This window comes from Antechinus flavipes, chromosome 1, assembly GCF_016432865.1.
Source record: "Antechinus flavipes isolate AdamAnt ecotype Samford, QLD, Australia chromosome 1, AdamAnt_v2, whole genome shotgun sequence".
Lineage (NCBI taxonomy): Eukaryota > Metazoa > Chordata > Mammalia > Dasyuromorphia > Dasyuridae > Antechinus > Antechinus flavipes.
This window is the reverse complement of record NC_067398.1, coordinates 402,572,679-402,594,694: the sequence shown is the minus strand read 5'-3', so window position 1 is coordinate 402,594,694 and position 22,016 is coordinate 402,572,679. Positions and strand designations below refer to the sequence as shown.

At 33.0% G+C, this 22,016-nt stretch overlaps 1 protein-coding gene across 1 annotated transcript in view; it reads right to left on the bottom strand.

Moving 5' to 3' along the window:
* Window positions 1-1,316: 1,316 nt before the first annotated feature.
* OTULINL (OTU deubiquitinase with linear linkage specificity like) overlaps window positions 1,317-22,016 on the bottom strand; it is a 42,874-nt gene continuing 22,174 nt past the window's right edge. The window contains exons 2-8 of the mRNA XM_051969860.1: window positions 10,940-11,099; window positions 10,806-10,837; window positions 10,602-10,693; window positions 8,389-8,538; window positions 7,445-7,573; window positions 3,191-3,460; window positions 1,317-2,238 (exon numbers count right to left, since the gene is read on the bottom strand). Coding sequence (XP_051825820.1) covers window positions 2,059-2,238; window positions 3,191-3,460; window positions 7,445-7,573; window positions 8,389-8,538; window positions 10,602-10,693; window positions 10,806-10,837; window positions 10,940-11,099 — 1,013 coding nt within the window. The 3' untranslated portion in view covers window positions 1,317-2,058. The remainder of the gene's footprint in view (window positions 2,239-3,190; window positions 3,461-7,444; window positions 7,574-8,388; window positions 8,539-10,601; window positions 10,694-10,805; window positions 10,838-10,939; window positions 11,100-22,016) is intronic.

Below are 22,016 nucleotides of genomic sequence, written 5' to 3'. Positions count from 1 at the left end.
TCGGTTCGAGCACTTAAGGTTAAATACCAATTGAACAATTCTCTATGGGCATGTGCTTTGGGAATGGCCCTTCCCACTATCCTGTGCTGGCTCGATAATTGGCATATACAGAGAATTGTAGGAGGGACTAGGGGGTAGAGTAAGACTAGCCAGGGTCACTTTGGTTGACTTTTGCTTATCCTGACTCCAGCTGATTATAAGCTATCCAGGGTGCTAACGTGGTCATCACACAAAGCAACTTGTAAACTCCCCCCTTTTGGAAAAATCCTAGGCATGAGCCTACATTTAAGCTTTCTATAATTAATCTCCGAGATACCATGGTGGTGGTAGTGGTGGTTAAAATTGGAAGTTAGGTTCCCATAGGACTGAATATAGTCTAGTATTTGTGTCTGGGCTCAGAGCAAATGGATTCTTTAAAAAGATGAGCGCAAATATAGTTCACCATGGACCTAGAAACAGTTCATTAATATTAGATCAGAAAACATTATTTGGGATACTACTTTCAGAATGAGAGATGCTGATCCCTGTGGTAAGATTTTGTCTTTTCAGTAGTATGTAGGTGCTGGAATAATTGAAGTGAAGACTAATACAAACCCAGGAGTAACTTAAAAATTCTGAATTCCTAGTTTTAAAACCTTAACAGAATGTTTTGCCACTACTTTTAAAATAATGAGCAGTACTGCTATGTATACCAGAGAATAGCTAATAACTTACTGTCTCAGTCAATACCCAAAGATAAAAAAGCATAGATTTAGTAAAGTCAGCCAATTATATCACACTAATATACATTTCAAAATGACTTTTTAGTAGAAAGAATTTTAAAAGTTATTAATCAGAATCAAAGAAGATATGAGCAGCCTTAGAGATCACAAAGTTAATAAAATCCAATCCCATGGATTCTATATATTGAACTGGATTATATGAAATATAAGGAATACAAATCTTCTTGATTTGAACTTTCTATTGTTAAGCTAGGAAACAAAAAACTACACAACAACTTATGAAATATCTCTCATAAGTCTTAGTTTTTTTGAAAATATTATATTAAGGTTCTTTTAATTGTGGATGTGACTTCCATGCACCATAGCATTTGTTAACATATTCTTTTTCTTACATGTCACAGTAGCTATTCCTCACTATATCTAAGGAGGAATAACTATGTTGAATCCTCATACCTTTCATTAAGTGAACAACTTTGAAGTAGCAAATGTTTGGTAGGTTTAACTTAAAAATTTATATTTTTGAGCATAATAATGATATTTGATATAGATGGCAGAGAAAAATGGTATCATTCAAAATAACATTAAATACAAAGAGAAACTTCAAAAAGCATGTAATTCCCCATTAAAATTCATATGATGTATAACAGCTTGACATTTCAGAAACAGTACAGTATCTGTATCATGTTTGCTTCAAACTATGGAATATTTAATAGAAACATTCATTTTTGCACACATAATGTTAAATCAATTAGATCCAGCCACAAAAGTTGAAAATAATATAAAAAAGATTCATACAACATAGCATAAAAGTAGTTTCCCCACTTGCATGCTCTTTTTTTTCTAAAAAGTCAAGAAAATGATTGTAGAAAACCAAAGTACCATGGAGATTCCTGATGGATGGAGATGATAATGCTAAGGTCAAATCAATAATAAGCAATGGAAAGATTCCCAAGTAATATTTTTCTTTTACTGAGGTTATGCTTAACAATGTCCCAATATTTTTAGCTTGTATACTTGTAAAAAGTCAGTTTTTCTACATTAACTGTAGACTCATTTTTTTGATCAACATTCTGTGCCATTCAAAGGCATTTTGAACAGCCAGATCCCTTATGAACTAGGTCAAAAAATTCCAATAAATCCTAGTTCTCAGTGTCCTTTTGAAGAAACCATACACCCAAAATAATAACAAAGGTATTATCCATCACAACCTATAACACCAGAAGGGGAAAGAAAAGCATTCAGTTCCTTTAGTGGCCAGACATAAGCTTTGGTTTTCATGCAACACTTTATTTTAAGCATGTTCATTGCTATTGTAGACAATAGTACCAATTCTATCTCATACTTGGAAGACAGGAATATGGTAGTGGCGGTCATTTTCAGTCAGAAGGCAGATCTCAGGCCATTCTCTGTGGCGTTCTTCTGGATAGTAGACTTGAAAGTCTCTGGTATTAAACTTAGACAGTCTAAACACTTTTATTCTGACTTCAAGAGAGTGTCCAAGAATCAACATGTCAATCTGGTAGAAAGATGAGAGAAAGATCACAAATGTACAATATTATCCAATTCCTGTTCTTACCACAGAGGAGGAAAACACTTTAACAAAGCAATCTTTTTATAGTCCTGTACATAAGACTAGGAGTAAATCAAGAATTAGGAGCAAGTATCCAGAATTTATCTTAAACTAAGAGTGAAAATTATAAGAATAACTCTACATAACATGAAGAGATCATATCTTTTTTGTAAGAAGGAATAGTGTATGGAATAAGGATAAACAAGCAGTGTGGAAGATGTACACAAAAGATGAACCGTCTTCCAATTAGTTTTAGGTCAACTTATAAACAATTAATATAGGAAAAAAAGATTTCTAAGCTTTCTAAAGGGGAAAAAAGAGTCAAAGAGGAGTGAAGGGAAAGAACAAAGCAATAAATTTTTAAAATTTGAAAATAAATAATAATACAAAGCAAACAACAAAATCAAACTAATTTTGAGTATTACAAAGGAAAACAATTAATATTTGGTCAGTTTCTGTTATGAGAATATAATATTTCATTTGATAAAAAACATTAGAGATTTTTGAGAGACTCCTTTGTGAAGGATCACAGATGAAGCACCCTGTGGTTATAGATCTGAGTAAAAATTTAACTGTCATGAGATAGCAAGATAAAGTATCTTTTGTCTTTTATTATGAAATCTTTAAAATCATGAATATCTTTAACAAAGCCTTACATATAACAGTAGCTAAATAAAGATTTGTGGACATGATCAATATGAAACTTTGCTTTGTCTGACTAGGCATATTTGTCACATATTGTGATATTTTTTCTTTTTATACAATGCAAAATGCAAAAGAAAAAAAATTATGTTAATTGAAAAAATTGGTTTAAGAATAAATATTTATTGAATTGAATTGAACTCCATGCTATCTTAAATACTACTAGTACCTTCCTCTGACATTGCTTGATATTTACCTGTTGTAATCCACATGTATCACCTATAAAATTCAGGTGATTCATCATGAAACTTAAAGGATCTGAGGATGTTTCCCTGGAAAACAGGAGGCGATAGAGACTGGGAATGGCCTTTTCACTCTTCACTTGTTCATATACTTCAATCACTTGATATAACATGATGAATTTTAAAGCTTCATATAGCTTGTATTCTAGGCTCTCATCAGAAAAAAGGCTGTTACACATGTTCCCTCTCTTGTGCTGGTCCTTAATACCATTAAACTCTGTCCACTGCAAAAGAAATTTTAAAATAAGCTTAAGAAGGATTACAAATACTATTAGAAAGACTAGACTATCATCAGCAGTCCTTAAATATCACCTAAGTACTCTGTCAAGTCATGTACTCAAAGAGTTGAACAGACCTGACCTCAAGGAGTTTATGGTATAAGTCAACATTCCCAAATCACTCAAGCTTAGTTCATAAAACAACTTAATTTACAAAACAACACCCATTGTTATGTAAAGGATTATAGGGATCTGATCCTTTTCACTATTATTCAAAAGAAGAGAAAACTCTCAATGAAAGCATGTTTTCATGGTTCTCACGTCAAATTTCATGTTCTCAAATCATTGAATGTTGCCACATAAATTTAATTGTGTCCAACCGTCCAGAATTGAATGCTACTAGAGGCAAGTGGAATATGAGTAGGATAGGTCTTAGTGAAAAGATTACAAAGCAAAATTTGAGGGGACCAAAAGCCCATTTGATGAGAAATATTTCCCTCTTCCAGATTCCCCATCATCCTGCCTTGGAGCCCAGACCCCTCTTGCACTTGTTTTTAAGTTTCTATTCATATCACTAATGAGCTAGATCAAAATTGTGGGACCCCACTTTCCTAAAAGTAATAGCTAAGATGCACACAAGTACTTATTACTTGGATAGATTATTTAGTTTTGGCACATTCCTCCCTAATGGTTTTTCTTCAAAATGAGGAGGGAGAAATAGGCAATTTCTATATTTCCATCTAATCCTAAAGTCTATGATTCAAAGGAGAGAAATATGATAGATAAATCACATAACTATTTTTAAAAAAAGGCAGTAGGAGGATAGACTGGAAAGCTAATAAATTTCATTTAATTTATAACCTTGATTTTGACTATTGGAAATAGAACCAGCCCATGTCACTATAATTTGTAAGATTATTGCTCTATGGATTGTGATATGTTCTATATTATCTGGGATTGTCCCAATGTCAAATTAATTGTCTTTGCAAGACAATATTTCCCAATTTGAGGTTTAAAAAATATAGTCAATGTATTCATGAGGCACACTTTACTTAAGTACACCCCCCCAACCCTGTATGTTAGGCTATTTTTTCCTTAAAAGTTCTGGAAACTATTTGAGAGAATTGAGTTGCTCAGGGCACAAAGGCTTAGGGCCACTGCTATAGTTTCCTGGTTACTTAGGTACAAAACAGTCAGGATATAAGAAGCTAGTGTTCCTTTCTGGGGCTTCAGATCACAGATCAACAGCCTGAACAAGACTGGAATGCTGTGAAAAATTGAATCTCTGCTTTATCCTGGATGAATATCTCTTCCTTGCCCTGAGCATCATCCCCCTGATATAGCTAAATAAGTCTCCTTTTGTTAGCTGTTAGATTAGATTATGAGTGTTTTATTCAATTCCAATTTTGGACCTAAAGTAGCAAGAGATCAGCTTGAGTCAGGCCCAGTCTAGTACAACATAAAAGAGAGACAAAGCTACCTAAAGTCAAATAATCTTACATTCTTTGTAGTCTGTTCTGCTCATGTATACTATGAGAAACTTAACAGGAATTATCAGAACATACATTACAGAGTGAAATAATTAAATCAATACAAAATATACAAATCTAGTATCAGTTGAACTCAAAGAGTTGAACAGACCTGACCTCAAGGAGTTTATGGTATAAGTCAACATTCCCAAATCACTCAAGCTTAGTTCATAAAACAACTTAATTTACAAAACAACACCCATTGTTATGTAAAGGATTATAGGGATCTGATCCTTTTCACTATTATTCAAAAGAAGAGAAAACTCTCAATGAAAGCATGTTTTCATGGTTCTCACGTCAAATTTCATGTTCTCAAATCATTGAATGTTGCCACATAAATTTAATTGTGTCCAACCGTCCAGAATTGAATGCTACTAGAGGCAAGTGGAATATGAGTAGGATAGGTCTTAGTGAAAAGATTACAAAGCAAAATTTGAGGGGACCAAAAGCCCATTTGATGAGAAATATTTCCCTCTTCCAGATTCCCCATCATCCTGCCTTGGAGCCCAGACCCCTCTTGCACTTGTTTTTAAGTTTCTATTCATATCACTAATGAGCTAGATCAAAATTGTGGGACCCCACTTTCCTAAAAGTAATAGCTAAGATGCACACAAGTACTTATTACTTGGATAGATTATTTAGTTTTGGCACATTCCTCCCTAATGGTTTTTCTTCAAAATGAGGAGGGAGAAATAGGCAATTTCTATATTTCCATCTAATCCTAAAGTCTATGATTCAAAGGAGAGAAATATGATAGATAAATCACATAACTATTTTTAAAAAAAGGCAGTAGGAGGATAGACTGGAAAGCTAATAAATTTCATTTAATTTATAACCTTGATTTTGACTATTGGAAATAGAACCAGCCCATGTCACTATAATTTGTAAGATTATTGCTCTATGGATTGTGATATGTTCTATATTATCTGGGATTGTCCCAATGTCAAATTAATTGTCTTTGCAAGACAATATTTCCCAATTTGAGGTTTAAAAAATATAGTCAATGTATTCATGAGGCACACTTTACTTAAGTACACCCCCCCAACCCTGTATGTTAGGCTATTTTTTCCTTAAAAGTTCTGGAAACTATTTGAGAGAATTGAGTTGCTCAGGGCACAAAGGCTTAGGGCCACTGCTATAGTTTCCTGGTTACTTAGGTACAAAACAGTCAGGATATAAGAAGCTAGTGTTCCTTTCTGGGGCTTCAGATCACAGATCAACAGCCTGAACAAGACTGGAATGCTGTGAAAAATTGAATCTCTGCTTTATCCTGGATGAATATCTCTTCCTTGCCCTGAGCATCATCCCCCTGATATAGCTAAATAAGTCTCCTTTTGTTAGCTGTTAGATTAGATTATGAGTGTTTTATTCAATTCCAATTTTGGACCTAAAGTAGCAAGAGATCAGCTTGAGTCAGGCCCAGTCTAGTACAACATAAAAGAGAGACAAAGCTACCTCAAGTCAAATAATCTTACATTCTTTGTAGTCTGTTCTGCTCATGTATACTATGAGAAACTTAACAGGAATTATCAGAACATACATTACAGAGTGAAATGATTAAATCAATAGAAAATATACAAATCTAGTATCAGTTGAACTAAAAAAAAATGTACAATTAAGTATTTATATAAAATAACAAACATAGAAATCTATCAAAAATCATCTCCATATAACAGAAAATGGAATCATTGTTAATAATCTTAAAATTATGAGACAATTATCTAAAGAAAGAAATTCATAATGCAGTCAACAAATATTTATTTACAATTTTTCTTAAACTGAGAGAGATGGGAGAAGTATGGACAGGAGAAGGAGGAGAGGAAGAGGAAGAGGAAAACAGAGAGAATGGAAGACAACGGAGATGGCAATAGGTAGAGCCAGAGGGAGAGTACCCAAAACAGGACTGGTGAACTAGATAAAGAGACAAACAAAGATAGAGAAAGAGATACTCAAGACAGACAGATACACCCCACCCTCCACCTCCCCCCACACAGAAAAGTCTGTAAGATAGGTTTTTTTTCCCCCACCTGCACATTGGAGCAGAAAAATGACAAATAAAAAATCAGCTGCATAATACTCTGAATACCTGCCAGAAGGAAATAGCTCTGACCTTCTGGGCTATTCTCTCTCAACTACTTGAAAGAAAGGGAGGAAATACAAGAGCAATACTAGAAGACTATTCTTGTCAAGATACTATCTAGAAGGGAAGAGATCTGTTCAACTTCTTTTGTGGAAGCAGTAAAACCTTGCAGGTGTTCACACTTGGTAGGAGGAAGAGATGTGAACCTAGACAGGAAGATAATAATGGATAGAGGAAACACTTTCTTTTCTACTCCTTTAAATGCAACATAAATTAACGTGCCTGAGATCAGGAACAAAGACAATGAAAGTGATGACAGAACTGAGACATTACTACTTCTGAATGTATTTTCCTCTTCTTAGTCTGTTTCCAAGCACTTACCTGACTCTTTAATAATTCAACACATTTACGTAATTTCCCAAACACATTTGGGCCTGTATATTTCTCAGGGCCAAAGCTGTATTGTTGAATCCAATTACAACCTTGCGAAAAGAGTAGCTTTTCAGGAAGCTTGGGAGGGAAAAAGTTATAAATGCTATGAAAAAATCAGTATTTTGTCACAAATAAAAGACACAACAAATACAAACTAGAAATGATAATATCCAACTATAGTTAGCCAAATTAAATAACTGGCTGTAACTCAAAGATATAGATAGAACATTATTAAAAAAAAAAAAAACTAAACAACTTTTTATAATTCTGTATAAGACATTCTTATTTAAAATTTTTACAAGTTCTAACAGTTCAAATATAACAAACAAAAAATGTATAGGTGACAGATCAAATTCCTTTCATTAAAATAGCTTTAATAAAAGCTATGGAATGATTCATGTTAACCAAGCAATTTTAAAATAAACAGTAATTTTAAGTGAGTAACTTTAGACATGATACAATACTTTTTCTCACATATTCTCTATCCTTAAACATCTTAGTTTTAGTTCAGCTAAACAAATGGGTATTAGAAAAAGGAATACTTTTTAAATGGATTCTAAGAAGAATTTAGAAAAATTTTGCCATTTTAAGGGTTATGAGAAATAGTGTGTGTGTGTGTGTGTGTGTAAAAGAAACCACATATAAAATCAATCAATTATCTAATTATGGATTTTAAGGAAAAACCCAAGCAAGATCTTTCTGGAATAGTTTGAATATAGTTTTACATAACAGCCCAGGAAATGGATTAAGTAGAATCTCTCAAGGTTCCTTTTAAACTCTGATCATTTTTTTTTTATAAAAAATATGGTAGTTGAAGATGTTTGTGCTACAAAATTTCATTTCACAGAGGGCTATACTAGAAATATTTTTTGACTTAAAACATGACATCCTACCTTTACAATGTCTTTTTCTTTCATCCAGGATGGAAGAGAGAGGCCCTGGCTGAGTATCTGAAATAGGACTGATCTTAATGCATCATAATTATCTCCTTTGACTTGCCGAATACATTTAATATGATGACGCCAAAAGAGTTCCTCATAAGCCTATTAGGAAGAAAATATATTTCTGTAATTCTGAAGGAGAAAAATCTAAAGAAAGGAAATAAAGTCAAATTTAACCATGAGATCCAAATAGAAATAGAAAAACTTCTTCTAAAAGTCAAGCTATTTCACATTTGTATTGTTTCATATTTCAATGTGAAGGGATATTATTTTTGTTGTTGCTCATCTGTGTCTGACTCTTCTTGACCACATTTGGGATTATTTTGGCGAAAAAAACTGGAGGAGTTTGCCATTTTTTTGTTCAGCTTATTTTTACAGATAAAAAAAAAAAAACTGAGGAAAACAGTTAAATGGCTGCCCAGCATCACACAATATTTGAGGCTAGATTTGAAGTCTTGAGTTTTCTTGATTCCAGATCCATTTGATTAGATTCCTTTTCATGTAATATTAGAAAGAAAGTAGACAGCAGAGACCATGAAGTATAATCTATATATAATAATGAGAACCAAGATACAGTTGCCTATATGTTAAAAAACAAAAAGAGTAATCAGAAAAAAGTTTAGAGCAAAAGTAGGTAAGCACATTACCATGAATATCAATGTTACATTCAAGTGATTTGACCTAATATAAAAAAGGAAATGAAACAACTGGAATGAAAATTAATTTGGGAGGTAAAAAAGAAAATGTTAAGAAGAGGTTTAAAATCTCTTCAGAGAATTCTCCCTGCCCTGATTTAAAAAAGCCCACCCACTATACTCTATATGTCATTGGGCTGTTAATGGCATCTAGCTAAGCTAGTTTTGCTAAAATGTTAATTTAGCATGACTTCCACATTCATTATGAGATAAGGAGACCCCTCTACATAGATGCTAATAATAATCAATGCTAATAATTGAATTGCTTTGCCTGGTTGGAAGGAGAGGATTATTTCTGGATGTTAATTATGTCAATTTTTGAAAGCAAAACACATTTTCTATAGCTTCACTGGTCAGTAGGACAGATTTTAGTCAAAATGCCCAAGTGCTTCATTCTTTTATATCTACTGAAAAATCTGTTTGGTTATAGGCTACCATTGTAACCACTTGAACATTTATCCTCCATTACCTCAATTTCTTTTACCAAAGGACTTATGTTCACTACACATTATATATATTTCAAACAGATCATAAACCAACATATTTTACTTTATACAAAGTAAAAAAAAAAGGCTTTTTTCTCATCTTAGTTTTAGAAATTATAAGAAAGTGCTTCATTTACAAAAACCCAACAACTAAGGTTCTTTGTATACAATAACCTTGTATTAAGAATTATATCCATATTCTCTAGCACCTACAAAAAAATGAAAGAGGCTCAGTTCAAGGGCTCAGAAATTTAATTTTAATTAGATTAAATGAAATTGCATTTATTTAGGACCTGTTAGGTATGTGTAATGGAAGTTGAAAATAGGAAGATAAAAATGAAAGAATCTCTGCAACAACCTACTGGAATAAGGAAGGGGGTTATAATATTTACTCAGCAAATATCTAATATTAACTTCTCCTTGTACTATGACATTTCATCTCCCAACTTTCCAATTCTACTCAGCTGGTCACTAGGCCTGGGATGTACTTCCTCCTCATCCCTACCTTACAGAATCCCTGATTTTCTTCCAAGTAGACTTTGAATGCTCCTACCTAAATGAGACTTTTCTAGATCACTTCAAACTCTTTCTCCCCTCTTACTTTGTATGTACTTCTCTGCTTATGTGTATTATATCGCTCCCTTTGCCCAATGTAATTTTCTAGAAGGCAGGGACTGTTTTGTTTTGCCTCTGTGTCCTCAACATCTAGTAGTATGTGATAAATGTCCACTGAATTATAATGAATTTAGCAAACATCTGTTAACATTGGAATTTCCTGAATTATGGAACCTAATTTAAATGGATTATTCTTAACAGCAACCATACCAAAGTAATAGTTTTAGAATATGTTAGAATGAATTGACAACATATGACTCAAGGAGTTTTAATGAACAAAATAGCAAATATTTTTAAGTACTCTTTGGGCTTGACAATAAATAAAGTTGGATGGAGTTTGTTTCTTCCCTGCTTTTAAAAATAGCGATACCTTCCTCATCAGCTTGGCTCGGCTTGTTTCTCCTTTCCATTCTCTTGCACAATAACCAAGGAGATCAACTTCTGCCTCCACACTGAGGTTTTCTAAATCAAATTGAACATAAAAAGCTATTAATTTTCCTTTTCTTCTTCCCTCAACTTCCCCCTTCTTTCCCTTCCATAACAGGAACAGCAGAACTGTGAAAAGCATATTTACTTTTGAATTTTCTCTGCAGGTATCCACTCCACCTGAAATGTTAAAAAAAAAATAATGTCAGATGATGATTTGTGAAAAGTATCTGCTTAAAAAAAAGGCATTTAAAAAATAGATAAAATGGCAAAAGAACATACCATTTCAACCGGTGTCCTAAATATAAAAATAGACTTCTGAAGTAGCAGAGGGTGGCAGCGAGAAATGATATGCCCAACATCACTGGTCCCTTTACTGTTCTCCATGCAACATCTAAAGCTTGGTTTGTAACTGCTGTCCAAGGTTGAATTTTATGGTTCCCTATAATTAAATAATAGATAGATGGATGGGTGGATATAAATAGAAATATATGATTTAGTCTTTATGTTTCATTTTTCAAGAGACCATAAACTTCTCTTCTATAGTATAATAATTACTCGGAGGAACAGTAGGTAGAGTACTGTGCCTGAAGTCAGAAAGATCCATCTTCCTGAGTTGAAATCTGGCCTCAGACACTTACTAGTGATAATGATCTTGATCAAATTACTTAACTCAATTTACTTCAGTTTCCTCATCTGTAAAATGGAGAAGGAAATGACAAACAATTCTAGTATTTTTGTAAAAATCAAAAACAAAAACAACCAAATGGAATCATGAGTTAGACATGACCAAAACTACTGAACAAAAACACTAAAAAAAATTTTAATGAGATTCAGAACTTTTGATAAAAACATGCCTTATATGTACTGTTGGTTTTTGAAATCTCACATGTATTAGCATCTTCATTCAGAAAATGTCACAGTCCAAATTACAAAGGAAGCATTTTTCCTGCTGCTTTGCTCTCTAGAATAATTTCTTTGTATATGTTTGAATTAATATAGGCCACTTTATAGGCAACTTTAAAGTAAGTAAGAAAATACACCAACAACTAACATTCAGATAGTTTCCTCACACTTAGTCCAAGTAAGAAAAATGAGCAGTAATACTGGTCTTTATATAATGCTCAATATGCAACTTAACAATGACAACAACATCAGTAGCAATAATAACAATGGGTACATCTGATTAGACTTGGCTCCTTTCCTCAGTGGTAGGAGGGGAACATGCAGAGAGAAATGGCTATTGTGATTTAATGAGTCCACTAAATGAAACCCCTTAAACCAAAGGAATTCTACCCACCTGTCTAGAACCCAAATACCCTAGTTTAATATTTGTAAAGGGCTTCAATTCCATTTTTCTATCATGCACATGTACAGCATACATGCATGTGCATTATGTATAATTACATTGTACATATATGATACACACATATATGTCCTTCTATGTAAAGTATTATATGTAAATAAGTGTGTGTGTATAGGTATATAATTATACTATACATGCATAGCACACACAAACACATACATATAACCTTATATGTATGTATGTTTACACAATTACATTCTACATATACAAATAAAATATATACATATACACACAGAGATTCATATACACAAAGGCATGATTTTTTTTCTTTTTTCCAATGAGATGAGGAACTATGCTTTGGAGGCAAAATAGTCTCACATAACAGCCACACTAATAATAGCTTGTATTCATAGAGTATTTCATAAAAATAATTTTTTAAAAAGCAGATAAAATACAGCTTTGTAGTCTCAATCAGGGAAAGAGCAAAGACTTTTCCCTCTCTTTGTTTCTTCTTTTCTTCAGTTATCCATTCAGTACCACAGAGGGAACATATTCATTGCTTTACCATTCTTAAGGTCAGCAAGATTATAAGCTTCAAAACTGTATGGGGTGGATTCAGGCACTGGAGGTACTATCATCAGAAATGTCAAACAAACTGCATACCACATGCTCTCCCTGATAACATATTAAACAAGAACTTTGATGTCTATCACCCATGACTGGGGATTTAAAGCTAACTTGGTTGGGTTATATACATGTCAAGCAAATTAATAACTTTTAAAATGTAATTCTAAAATAGTAATACAATTTCTTTTTAAAAAATATTTACAAATCCTTTACCCCTACTACCTTTAAAAATATATGGTTTAATTAAAGCTGGCATCTGCCAAGTGATTTTAAACATGCTGAAGTTTACATATAAAATAATAACATTTTGCATTATATTTTATTATGTGCAGACCATGTTATTCTAGAAGGCATAATGTATCAGTGTGAAAAATAACAGGATCATGGAACTGGCTAAAGTCAAAATGAGGAAGAAACCTTTGGAATAAGGATGGGCTCTTTCTTCCAGTTAGTTACATAATAATTTCCTCTATTCCATTTGATTCAGTAACAAGTAAGTGATACAAGAACAACAAAATCCACATTAATTTTGATTGTAGGTATGTAAAATTCATGGTATTGTACAAACTGGTTTACTTTCAGTGTAATGACCAACAAAAAGCTGGCTAAACAAACTGAGAGCAGAAACAAGATTTCTGGGAGGTTTTAAAACTTACTAAAAGGATTTCCCACCCCTGCAAACATTTAAAAGAGTTCATTTACTTGTAAGATTTAATTACCTAATTACAAAACATTCTTATGTATCCATTTCTTCACAGCATTTAGTAAGCTGCAATTTAGTAAACTAGTTACAATTACTCTATGTAACTAAAGATAATAAAACCACACTTCCTCTAACTCTGTAACTCAGGCTACTGTGGCAATTAGTCTGAATTAGAGAGGTTTCATTCTATGTTTTTAAAATGACACATTTACTATTCATATATATAGAGGAAAAAAAATTAAAGCTTTAAAAAAAAACCATCTGGTATTTATTGGTGTTTTTTCTTAATATTTTTTATGTAGTCTGTTCATCTCCAAATACCTTCTCTTCTGACGTCAATAAATATTGAAACAAATAGTTTTTTAAAATTTCACAATGAAAAACATCAGTTTCATAACTATATATTTATATCATTTGCCTATTGTGTGAAAAATATTCTATCAATAAAAGCATTACTATAACCATACTAAAAACAGTCTTTCAGATTTAAAAAAAATTATTTTAAAGTCTATTTTAAAAATATAAAAGCAGATGTTGGATATCTGCAGGTATTTCTTTTAGGGCTGTAAGACATCATCACGGAACTGAGACTGGTAGAAAATATACCTATAATCATCTTAATTTTTGGAGAAGAATACAAGTTCAAGAAAGAAAATTTAATATCCTAAAGTCAATTTCATTTATTATTTGATTATAAGTATGACATTAATCCCTGCAAAAATCTGAGAACATGTTATTAACAGGTGATATGTGATTATTTAGAAAGGAAAATATGATGATTATCATGTATCAGGAAGGAACATAGGTTCACTAAAAATTTATATAATGCCAGTCTTATTTCCTTTTTTAAAATTTTAATAAGATTAATAGACTGGTAGATTAGGAGACTGCTATAGAAATAATTTATCCATTTCAGAGAATGACATAATGTGGCGACTGATGCAGTAAACTGTATCTGTTTCTATCACTGTCTTGTTATGTGATAGCAAGTCCCTTGATACTTCTAAGTCTTTCCATATGGGCAAAATAAGGGGGGATCAAATAATTCCTAAAGACAGCTATAACATTATGTGATTCCAAAAATTTAGTTTCACCACTTTATAATATCCCCCATGGCGTTTCCATGTAGGTATTCTCATGATTTTCTCATCTTGTAAAGATTTTTACTCAAGCATAGAGCCTCCTGCATGGTCCCTGAGCTACCATTTGTAATCTGTGAATGTGATAGAAAGAAATGCATAAATACAGATTTTTCTTTATAGAAGAAAAGTGAAAGACAAAGTGAAAATTTTCTGAACTGTAATCCAAAGAATCAGGTTAAAGAATTACATTCCAGAGTCAGGGTTTATTTATAGTTAGTTCATTGTCCAGTTTTATGTGTATAAAGCTATTTCCTGGCATGCATTAATGCTTATTTATTTATTAGGGTCAGGTAATGAACTGGTATCTAAACAAAAAAGCCTGGCCACTATTTTTAATGTTGTAGTTAAACTCAAACAATAAACCATTCTAAGTCACAGGAGGGAAGGAGGGGATTATTGCTAGGGTCTCATTCCCAAATTCCAACTTAACATATTGTTCTCCATGCCTTAGCTATACAACCAATCATGTTGTCATCACCCTATGACATCACCAAGCATATACCAACTGTATTATTTCCCTATCTACTCTGCTCTATTCTTTGTTCTAATCTTATAAAATGAAACTGAGTTCTCATCTCAAGGTCTTTGGCTTAAATTGAGACAAATCATTGAGCCCTTTATTATGAAATTCATGTCCTGTCAATAAGTGTTATGTTACTCAGAGAAAGCATGCCACAGTCTACTTTCATTGAATTTTATTTGTGAGGATCTCTGTAGGCCACATATTAACTTCATTAAAAAACATAATGTAATATATGTTTTACTGTATTTTTACTCATTTTGTTAAATAATTTCCAATTGCATTTTTATCTGTTTCCAGCTGCCCTCAGGAATATTGGTGCATGACATATGTTTGACAACTCTATACCATTCTGCCTAAGCAAAGCCTAAGTGAAAAGCTAAATATTTTTAATTCTAATTTGGTATTCCTTGAACTGTTGGATGCTATTCTTATGCATAACTTTTCATTATTTAATGTCTTGACCACATCTAGTTTAAAATTATATTTTAAAATGAATATTGAAACACTCAGTAGGCATTAAAGCTGAACTAGCATTAAAGGTAGCAAGTAAAAAGAGACCAAAGTGACAGGTGTTAAAGCCAATTCACTTCTCATTCCTAGAAACACAAATAGCTTGGTTTTACATATTGCTAAGTCCCCATTTTCCACAAATACTGTTACTCACAAGAGCTTTTCACTGTCATTGTATTTATCTTCTCTAAAATAAAAGATAGCTATTGTATTACATTTTAAAATATCATCTCTAGAGCTTGGGTCCAAGTGGCATTTCCTACATTTTGCTATTATCTATTCTTTTCTGTAATTTATAAAGATTCAAAGAAAAAGAAATGTGCTATAATACTCAGATTTTTATTATTTCAAATACTCTTCAACAACAAAATAACCCTACAGGGGAAGTTGGCAACATTGTGTTTTGACATGGCATGGCATTTGTCTTAAGTTATAATGAGTTGATCTTATTTTTCTTTAAACTATCTTCTATGTTTTACTCAAAAGTAAAAAAAAAATGAGCTTCCCTTCAAAAATAATGAATTATGTCATAATTATTGATATCATTTGCCTGAATGATATTCCAGTCAATAGATTCCTATACCCACAAGGAGCCAATAATAACATTTTAAAATTAATAAGGGTTTTCCAGTAGCACAGAAGAGTTTAAATGGGATCCATAGTTCTTGTCACAGATAATATAGCATACATAACATATTTACTCTATCTCACCCCTTACCTTGAGAATCATAACATATCACCCTTTCCCAGTTTTGAAAAGTAGATGTGGTTTCTTTTTTCCCCCTTTATAAACAGGTTGCTGTGATTTTTGGAAGATTTCCATAAAAAACATTTGAAAATACAGAAATGATTTTTTAAAAAGCAAAATGAAGCACTGTTCATATCACTTCAACTCCTCTCATTTTATCTACATTTCCACTTCAATAATCATTGAGTAATCCCTTAGGTATGCAGGCACTAGTTCTAGGTACTAGAGTACAGAGCTCCAGGTACAGAGCACAGTTTTCTAGGTACTAGAGGAATTTTTTAAAAGCCTGACTTCCTACAGTTCACAAAATAATAGTATATAAAACATGTAGACAAATAATTATAACACAATGATAAAGCATGATAATTAAATAGGAAATGTACAAATGTTAAATGGAGTCCTTTAGAAGATTAACGGGACAAGTATAAAAATTGCAAAGATTGAGGAAAGTTATGGTTGGGAGAGCTTCATGGCAGGGGTGGAGATGGACATTTGTATTAATAAAAGCACAGATTCAGGGAAATAACAAAATCCAAATTTCTTTGGACAACAAATAAATCAATGATTTAGGTAATTGTTGTAGCTTGCTGTGATATCAGGTCCTGATGAAGTCATTCAATATGTTATTTACATTTCCTATCTTTGTATCATTTGTGAATTTAATAAGCATGACATTTATTTCTTTATTCAAGCCACTGATAAAAATGTTGAACCTCAGTGGATGAGCTGGAATTCAATATGGAATATGATTAGAAAATGTAAGTAGTATATAATAGAAAAAGTACTGATTTGCATTCGGAAGATGAGTTTGAGTCTATTCTGTCACTTAGTATTCAATTGTCTAGACCCCCATTTCTTTAGATATAAAATGAGATTATCAGACTAGAATCTAGGATCTCCTAGTTGCCACACCATCCCTAAGGTCTTTTTTAGTTCTAAATCTTATGATTCTAAATGAACTTAGGAGTCAGAAGGCCAGAACCTGTTTTGCTAATTATTACTTTTTTTTGGTCCTAAGATTTTGAAAGACACAGTCTCTGAGTCGCAGTTTCCCTATCTGTAAAATGGGAATACTGATACTTACATGCATATTTTACATCAAGTTATAAAAATCAAATTAATGAGTTTTTTTTTTTTGTTATAAAACATTTATAAACAGAACTATTCTCAGTATTCTGACTCCCATTGTCCTTTCCACCACCATACCCACCCAATTGTATTAAATTGCCAAAGCTTTTTCTGGAGACAATCTCTCAGTCTTATTGATGAAGTTTAGATTTGGGGAACCCAAATGAAATTAGGTTTTTGGTGGTCAGTGAGTTAAATGAGGTCTAGTGGCAGGTTCGGGGTTCAGGGAATCAAATGGAAGGGTTTGTCTCTCCTGCAACCCCTTGGAATTCGGCACAAGTATAGGTTCTCTGTAAAGGAATTTACAGACCCAAAAACCTGGATTGATAAAAGAGGTTTATTATGGGAATTGGAAGTAAGGCTAAAATCTGATTAAGGAAATAGGTGAGGGTAAAGAGAAGAGGGCAATGGAAAAGAGTATTCCAGTGGGCAGAAACTCCTTGGAGTGCCAAGCATGCTATGGCTGGCATGTTTGGAACCTCTGCAAAGAGAGGGTTTTAGTTTGACTCTTTTATAATAGGGGACTTTGGCTACAAGCTGAAGGGGGCTGGTGGGTGGAGTCCCAAGTTGGCTCCTAGCTGGGTTTCAGCTTTGAGGTCGAACTTGAATTGAATTCAGTGGGTTTCAGGACTGAGTCGACTCCACCTAGATAACAAAGATGAAACTGTGCTTCAGAGTGGAGTCCCCTCACTGAGGCAGAGTTGAAGGAGATTTTCTCTTTTAAGGATTTTCAGAGTTTTGGGTCCCCTCTTCATTATCCCTTGAGCTTTGGGGTCTAAACCGAAGCAATCATTTTGGCCAGATAGAAATGAGAATTGTTGATAGGCTTTGCAGTGTATTATATGGAATTATAGTATTTGGAAGAAAGCTGGATCTGCTGGGTGAAATACTCTTTGTTAAGTATAAAGACAATTCATCTATTTCTTCCTTTAAATATTTCTTAGTTGTTAATCTTTATATGGCACTAATAGCAATGATTCCATTGCATAAAAGGAATGGTTTGACAAAATAAAGTGTATGAAAGGTGTAATATTTTGCAACAAATCACTTCCTTTCTCTGGGCCTCAAGATTCTCATCTGTAAAGTGATGACATGAAAAAAATGATCCTTGAAGTCCTCCTCTGAAGAGAATAAAAGCCTTATGAAGTAAACTTTCTACTCAGTTTCACTAATAAAAAGAATTAGGAAAAAAAGTTATCTTCTCTAATTTCATCCTGTTTCAGACTATCCCAAAACAGAAAAATTCCATCTTTAAGCATCCTAATGATGCTGTCCTGATACATGGGATTTCATTACATTATGAATAAAAATCATATTTCCCCACAAATGTTTAGGCATTTAAATTTAAAAAGTGAAAGCCTGTTTCATAGTCAATAACATTGATTAACAAGTTCAAATAATAGCAGTAATAACAAATATTTACAAAAGTCCTAGATTTTACAAGTAGAAGAGATATAAAGATCATTGAGAGTCAATTGAAACTCAAAAAAAGTAGTTAAGGGGATTTGTACTTGGTCACATGTTAGAATCCTAAGATAAGATCTGAACCCAGATTTTCCCAGCTCCAAGTCCAGAACTCTATCTACAATACCGCAACACTTTAGGATTTAAAAATTACACAGGGAATCAATTATATTAAAAAACAGTCTCAAAATAATAAGTAAGTTCATAGACTCCAGATTTAGAACTGTTGTCTTAATTTCTCAATTAAATTATTTGTCCAGGGTGACAGTGGTGGACTTGAATACAGATCTTTCCTGACAGTTTTCTAGCCAGTAGGAAACATTGTTTTTATGATTTAAAATAAATGTATCATGTAAGATTTTCAACTGAATAGAAAGTAATGTTGACCACTCTTATCCAAAAAGCTGTTTTGAATTTTTTTCCACTTTCTAAACTCTACAAAGCTGAAATGAATACCGAACATTAAACAGGAAACCTCCTCTTCCAAAAAAGAAAAAAAGAAAGCAAAACGAAAAGACACTTAAATCAGGAAGTCATGTGATTCTTCAGGCTGTAGTTGTAAAAATCCTCCTAAGCATATTCTAGTCCCCAATTCATTTCATTTTCTTCCTCTTGCTTCTCCTTTGAAGTTTCCAAACACATTTGGTGCAATATTTCTTACAATCTTTTTTTTTTTTTTTTTTTACAATACATACTGCCCAGGTAGTCTTCAGATATTCTAACTTCTATTCCAAGCCCAGCCTCATTCTTAGTCTCAGTTTCTGCTAGCACAATTTTCTTATCTCCAACTACCATAAACAAAGTGAAAATGTATCATTTTTTTTCTTCTACTTAGAGTGGTGCACCTTTTTCCTATTTGTGACCACAAATCCAGAAGGGAGAACAATGTTTAATCAAAGGTTACAAGGAAATAAAAAGAAACTTAATTTACATGAGTTTTTATGTCTTTTTTTTCCTAAGATAGAGACTCAACAAATTAACCCCAATTTAAATATTTTAGCAAGGTTCATAAAACTATAGAACAATAATAATAACTTTTGCTAAATATGTGCCAATTTTTCTTTACGCTTAAGGAAGGGAGAGAAAAAGGAATAGAAGATGTCTCTTCTTTGGGCCTCAGTTTGCTCATGTGGGAAATTAAGGGTTAAATTAGTTGCAATCTCTAAAGTCCCATCCACTTCTATGAGAATTTGAGGAATTAGGGAAGGAAAGGGAAAGAAATTTAATTGGAGAGAGAAGATGAGGAAGCAGAAAGAAAACCACATAAAGCTATGCATAGAAAAACAGAAGATAGAACAAGAAGAAAGGATAGTGGGAAAGAGGAAGGAGTAAAAGGTGTATAGAGGGGCCCCAGAAGTAGTAGGTAAGGTGTTTGCCACATCCTGAGCTGTGTAACAAAAGAGTTATCTTTTGTCAAGATTATTGTGGACTGAGGACAACTCAAGACTAAGAGTTGGGAGGTTTTTATTACAAGTGATAGAGGGCTATCTATCACTATCATCTGAGAGAAAAAAATATTCTCTTAATGTAAGGCAAAGGGGCTTATGGGATAAATGTCCCTTAATATGCTTATATGTGTTCACACATCCTCTAAAGGGGAAATTATGTCAAAGGGATATGGGCCCAAACTGAAAAGGAAACTATCCCTTTACTTAATCAAAGTGGACTAATTGGTGGGTCAGATTTTAGTCCAGTCATACAGGAATAAAGAAAAAACCTAATTGACTACCTTGCCAAGGATTGGAAAACTTTCTGAGGAAATTTCTTAGAAGTTAGAATTGCAAGGAACCTCAGGGATTATTTTTGCCCACACCTTCATTTTATAGGGAAAAATAGATTCTGAAAAAAATTTTTTCAGTGTTATACAGATAATAAATGGAAGAACTAGGCACTAACATTCAGTTCTCCAATCCTAAAAACCATCTTTTCTGCTAGATCTTGTTTTCCTCCAAGACAACATGAAGATTGAAGCTTATCCCCTCCACCATGTTAATTGGTGAAGCTGTTCAGAAAGGACTTTTTATTAATATACAAGAGAATGGAACTTGAAACTAAGTGTTATTGGCTCTTACCACTCATATATGTAGCCATTTAGCAACTGCTCCCAAATTTTCAACTGTATTTATGGGGTGAGAGACAGGAGAGAGAAGTTTAGGAGAGCATATTCTGAGCTCCAAAGCAAAGACAGTGGACAATGGAAACCAGATGTAATCATTCTTCATTTTGAACCTGGCCTCTAAACTACAGTTTTTTAAAATTTGTCCTATAAACCTGCTCATTTGTTTTGTGTATGGAATTTGCTGTTTAGTCATTTCAGTTGGGTCCAATTCTTTGTGACCCAATTTGGAATTTTTTGGAAAAGATACTAAAGTGGTTTTTGATTTCCTTCCCCAAATCATCTTACAGATGAGGAATTGAGGCAAACAGGGTTAAGTGACTTGTCCAGGGTTACACAACTAGAAAGTATCTGAAGCCTGATTTGAATTCAGGAAAATAAATCTTTCTGACTCCAGGGCCAGCACTCTATCCACTGTGCCATCTAGGTGACCTATATATGGAATAATCAGAATTATAATTAATCATTAGCAATTATATAACCCATAAATAAGTTTGGAGGAAGGTGAACAGAGTAAACTAAAGGAGCCCATCTCAATAGGTGGAAGAAGTTTAACTTTATTAATTAATAAAGATATGATTTTTTTTCTCATAAAAGTCAAAAAATCTCATAAAAAAGTCAAAAGTCTCATAAAAGTCAAAAGCCTATGGATCTCTTCTCAGAAGAATGCATAAATTAAAATGTAAAGAAACCAATTATATTGAATAAAGATAGAATTTTCTCTCATCAAAGTTCACGGACCTCTTTGAAATCTATCCATGAACGGGCCCTAGATTAGGAACCTCTTGCTAACTAAGTGCTGAGCTCAATGGTTTCAAAGTGCCTGAAGGTCCGAAAATGTTCTCAAAACTTTTTAAATCTGAGAGCACTAGGAAAAAATCCTCTTTACCAAACCAGTTCTAATCATGGGATTAATTATAGTTTTGCTTAATGTTATTAAGCAATCATTTGGATAGTTAGTTCATTGAGTACTGATATCAAAAACATAAATCTGGGACAAGCTCTGTAGATGAAAAATAAATGGGGGCCAAACTTGAACAAAGAAGGAAAGATGGAGCTGAACTGCCCTAGAGAATTTGCTCATCTTTTTAA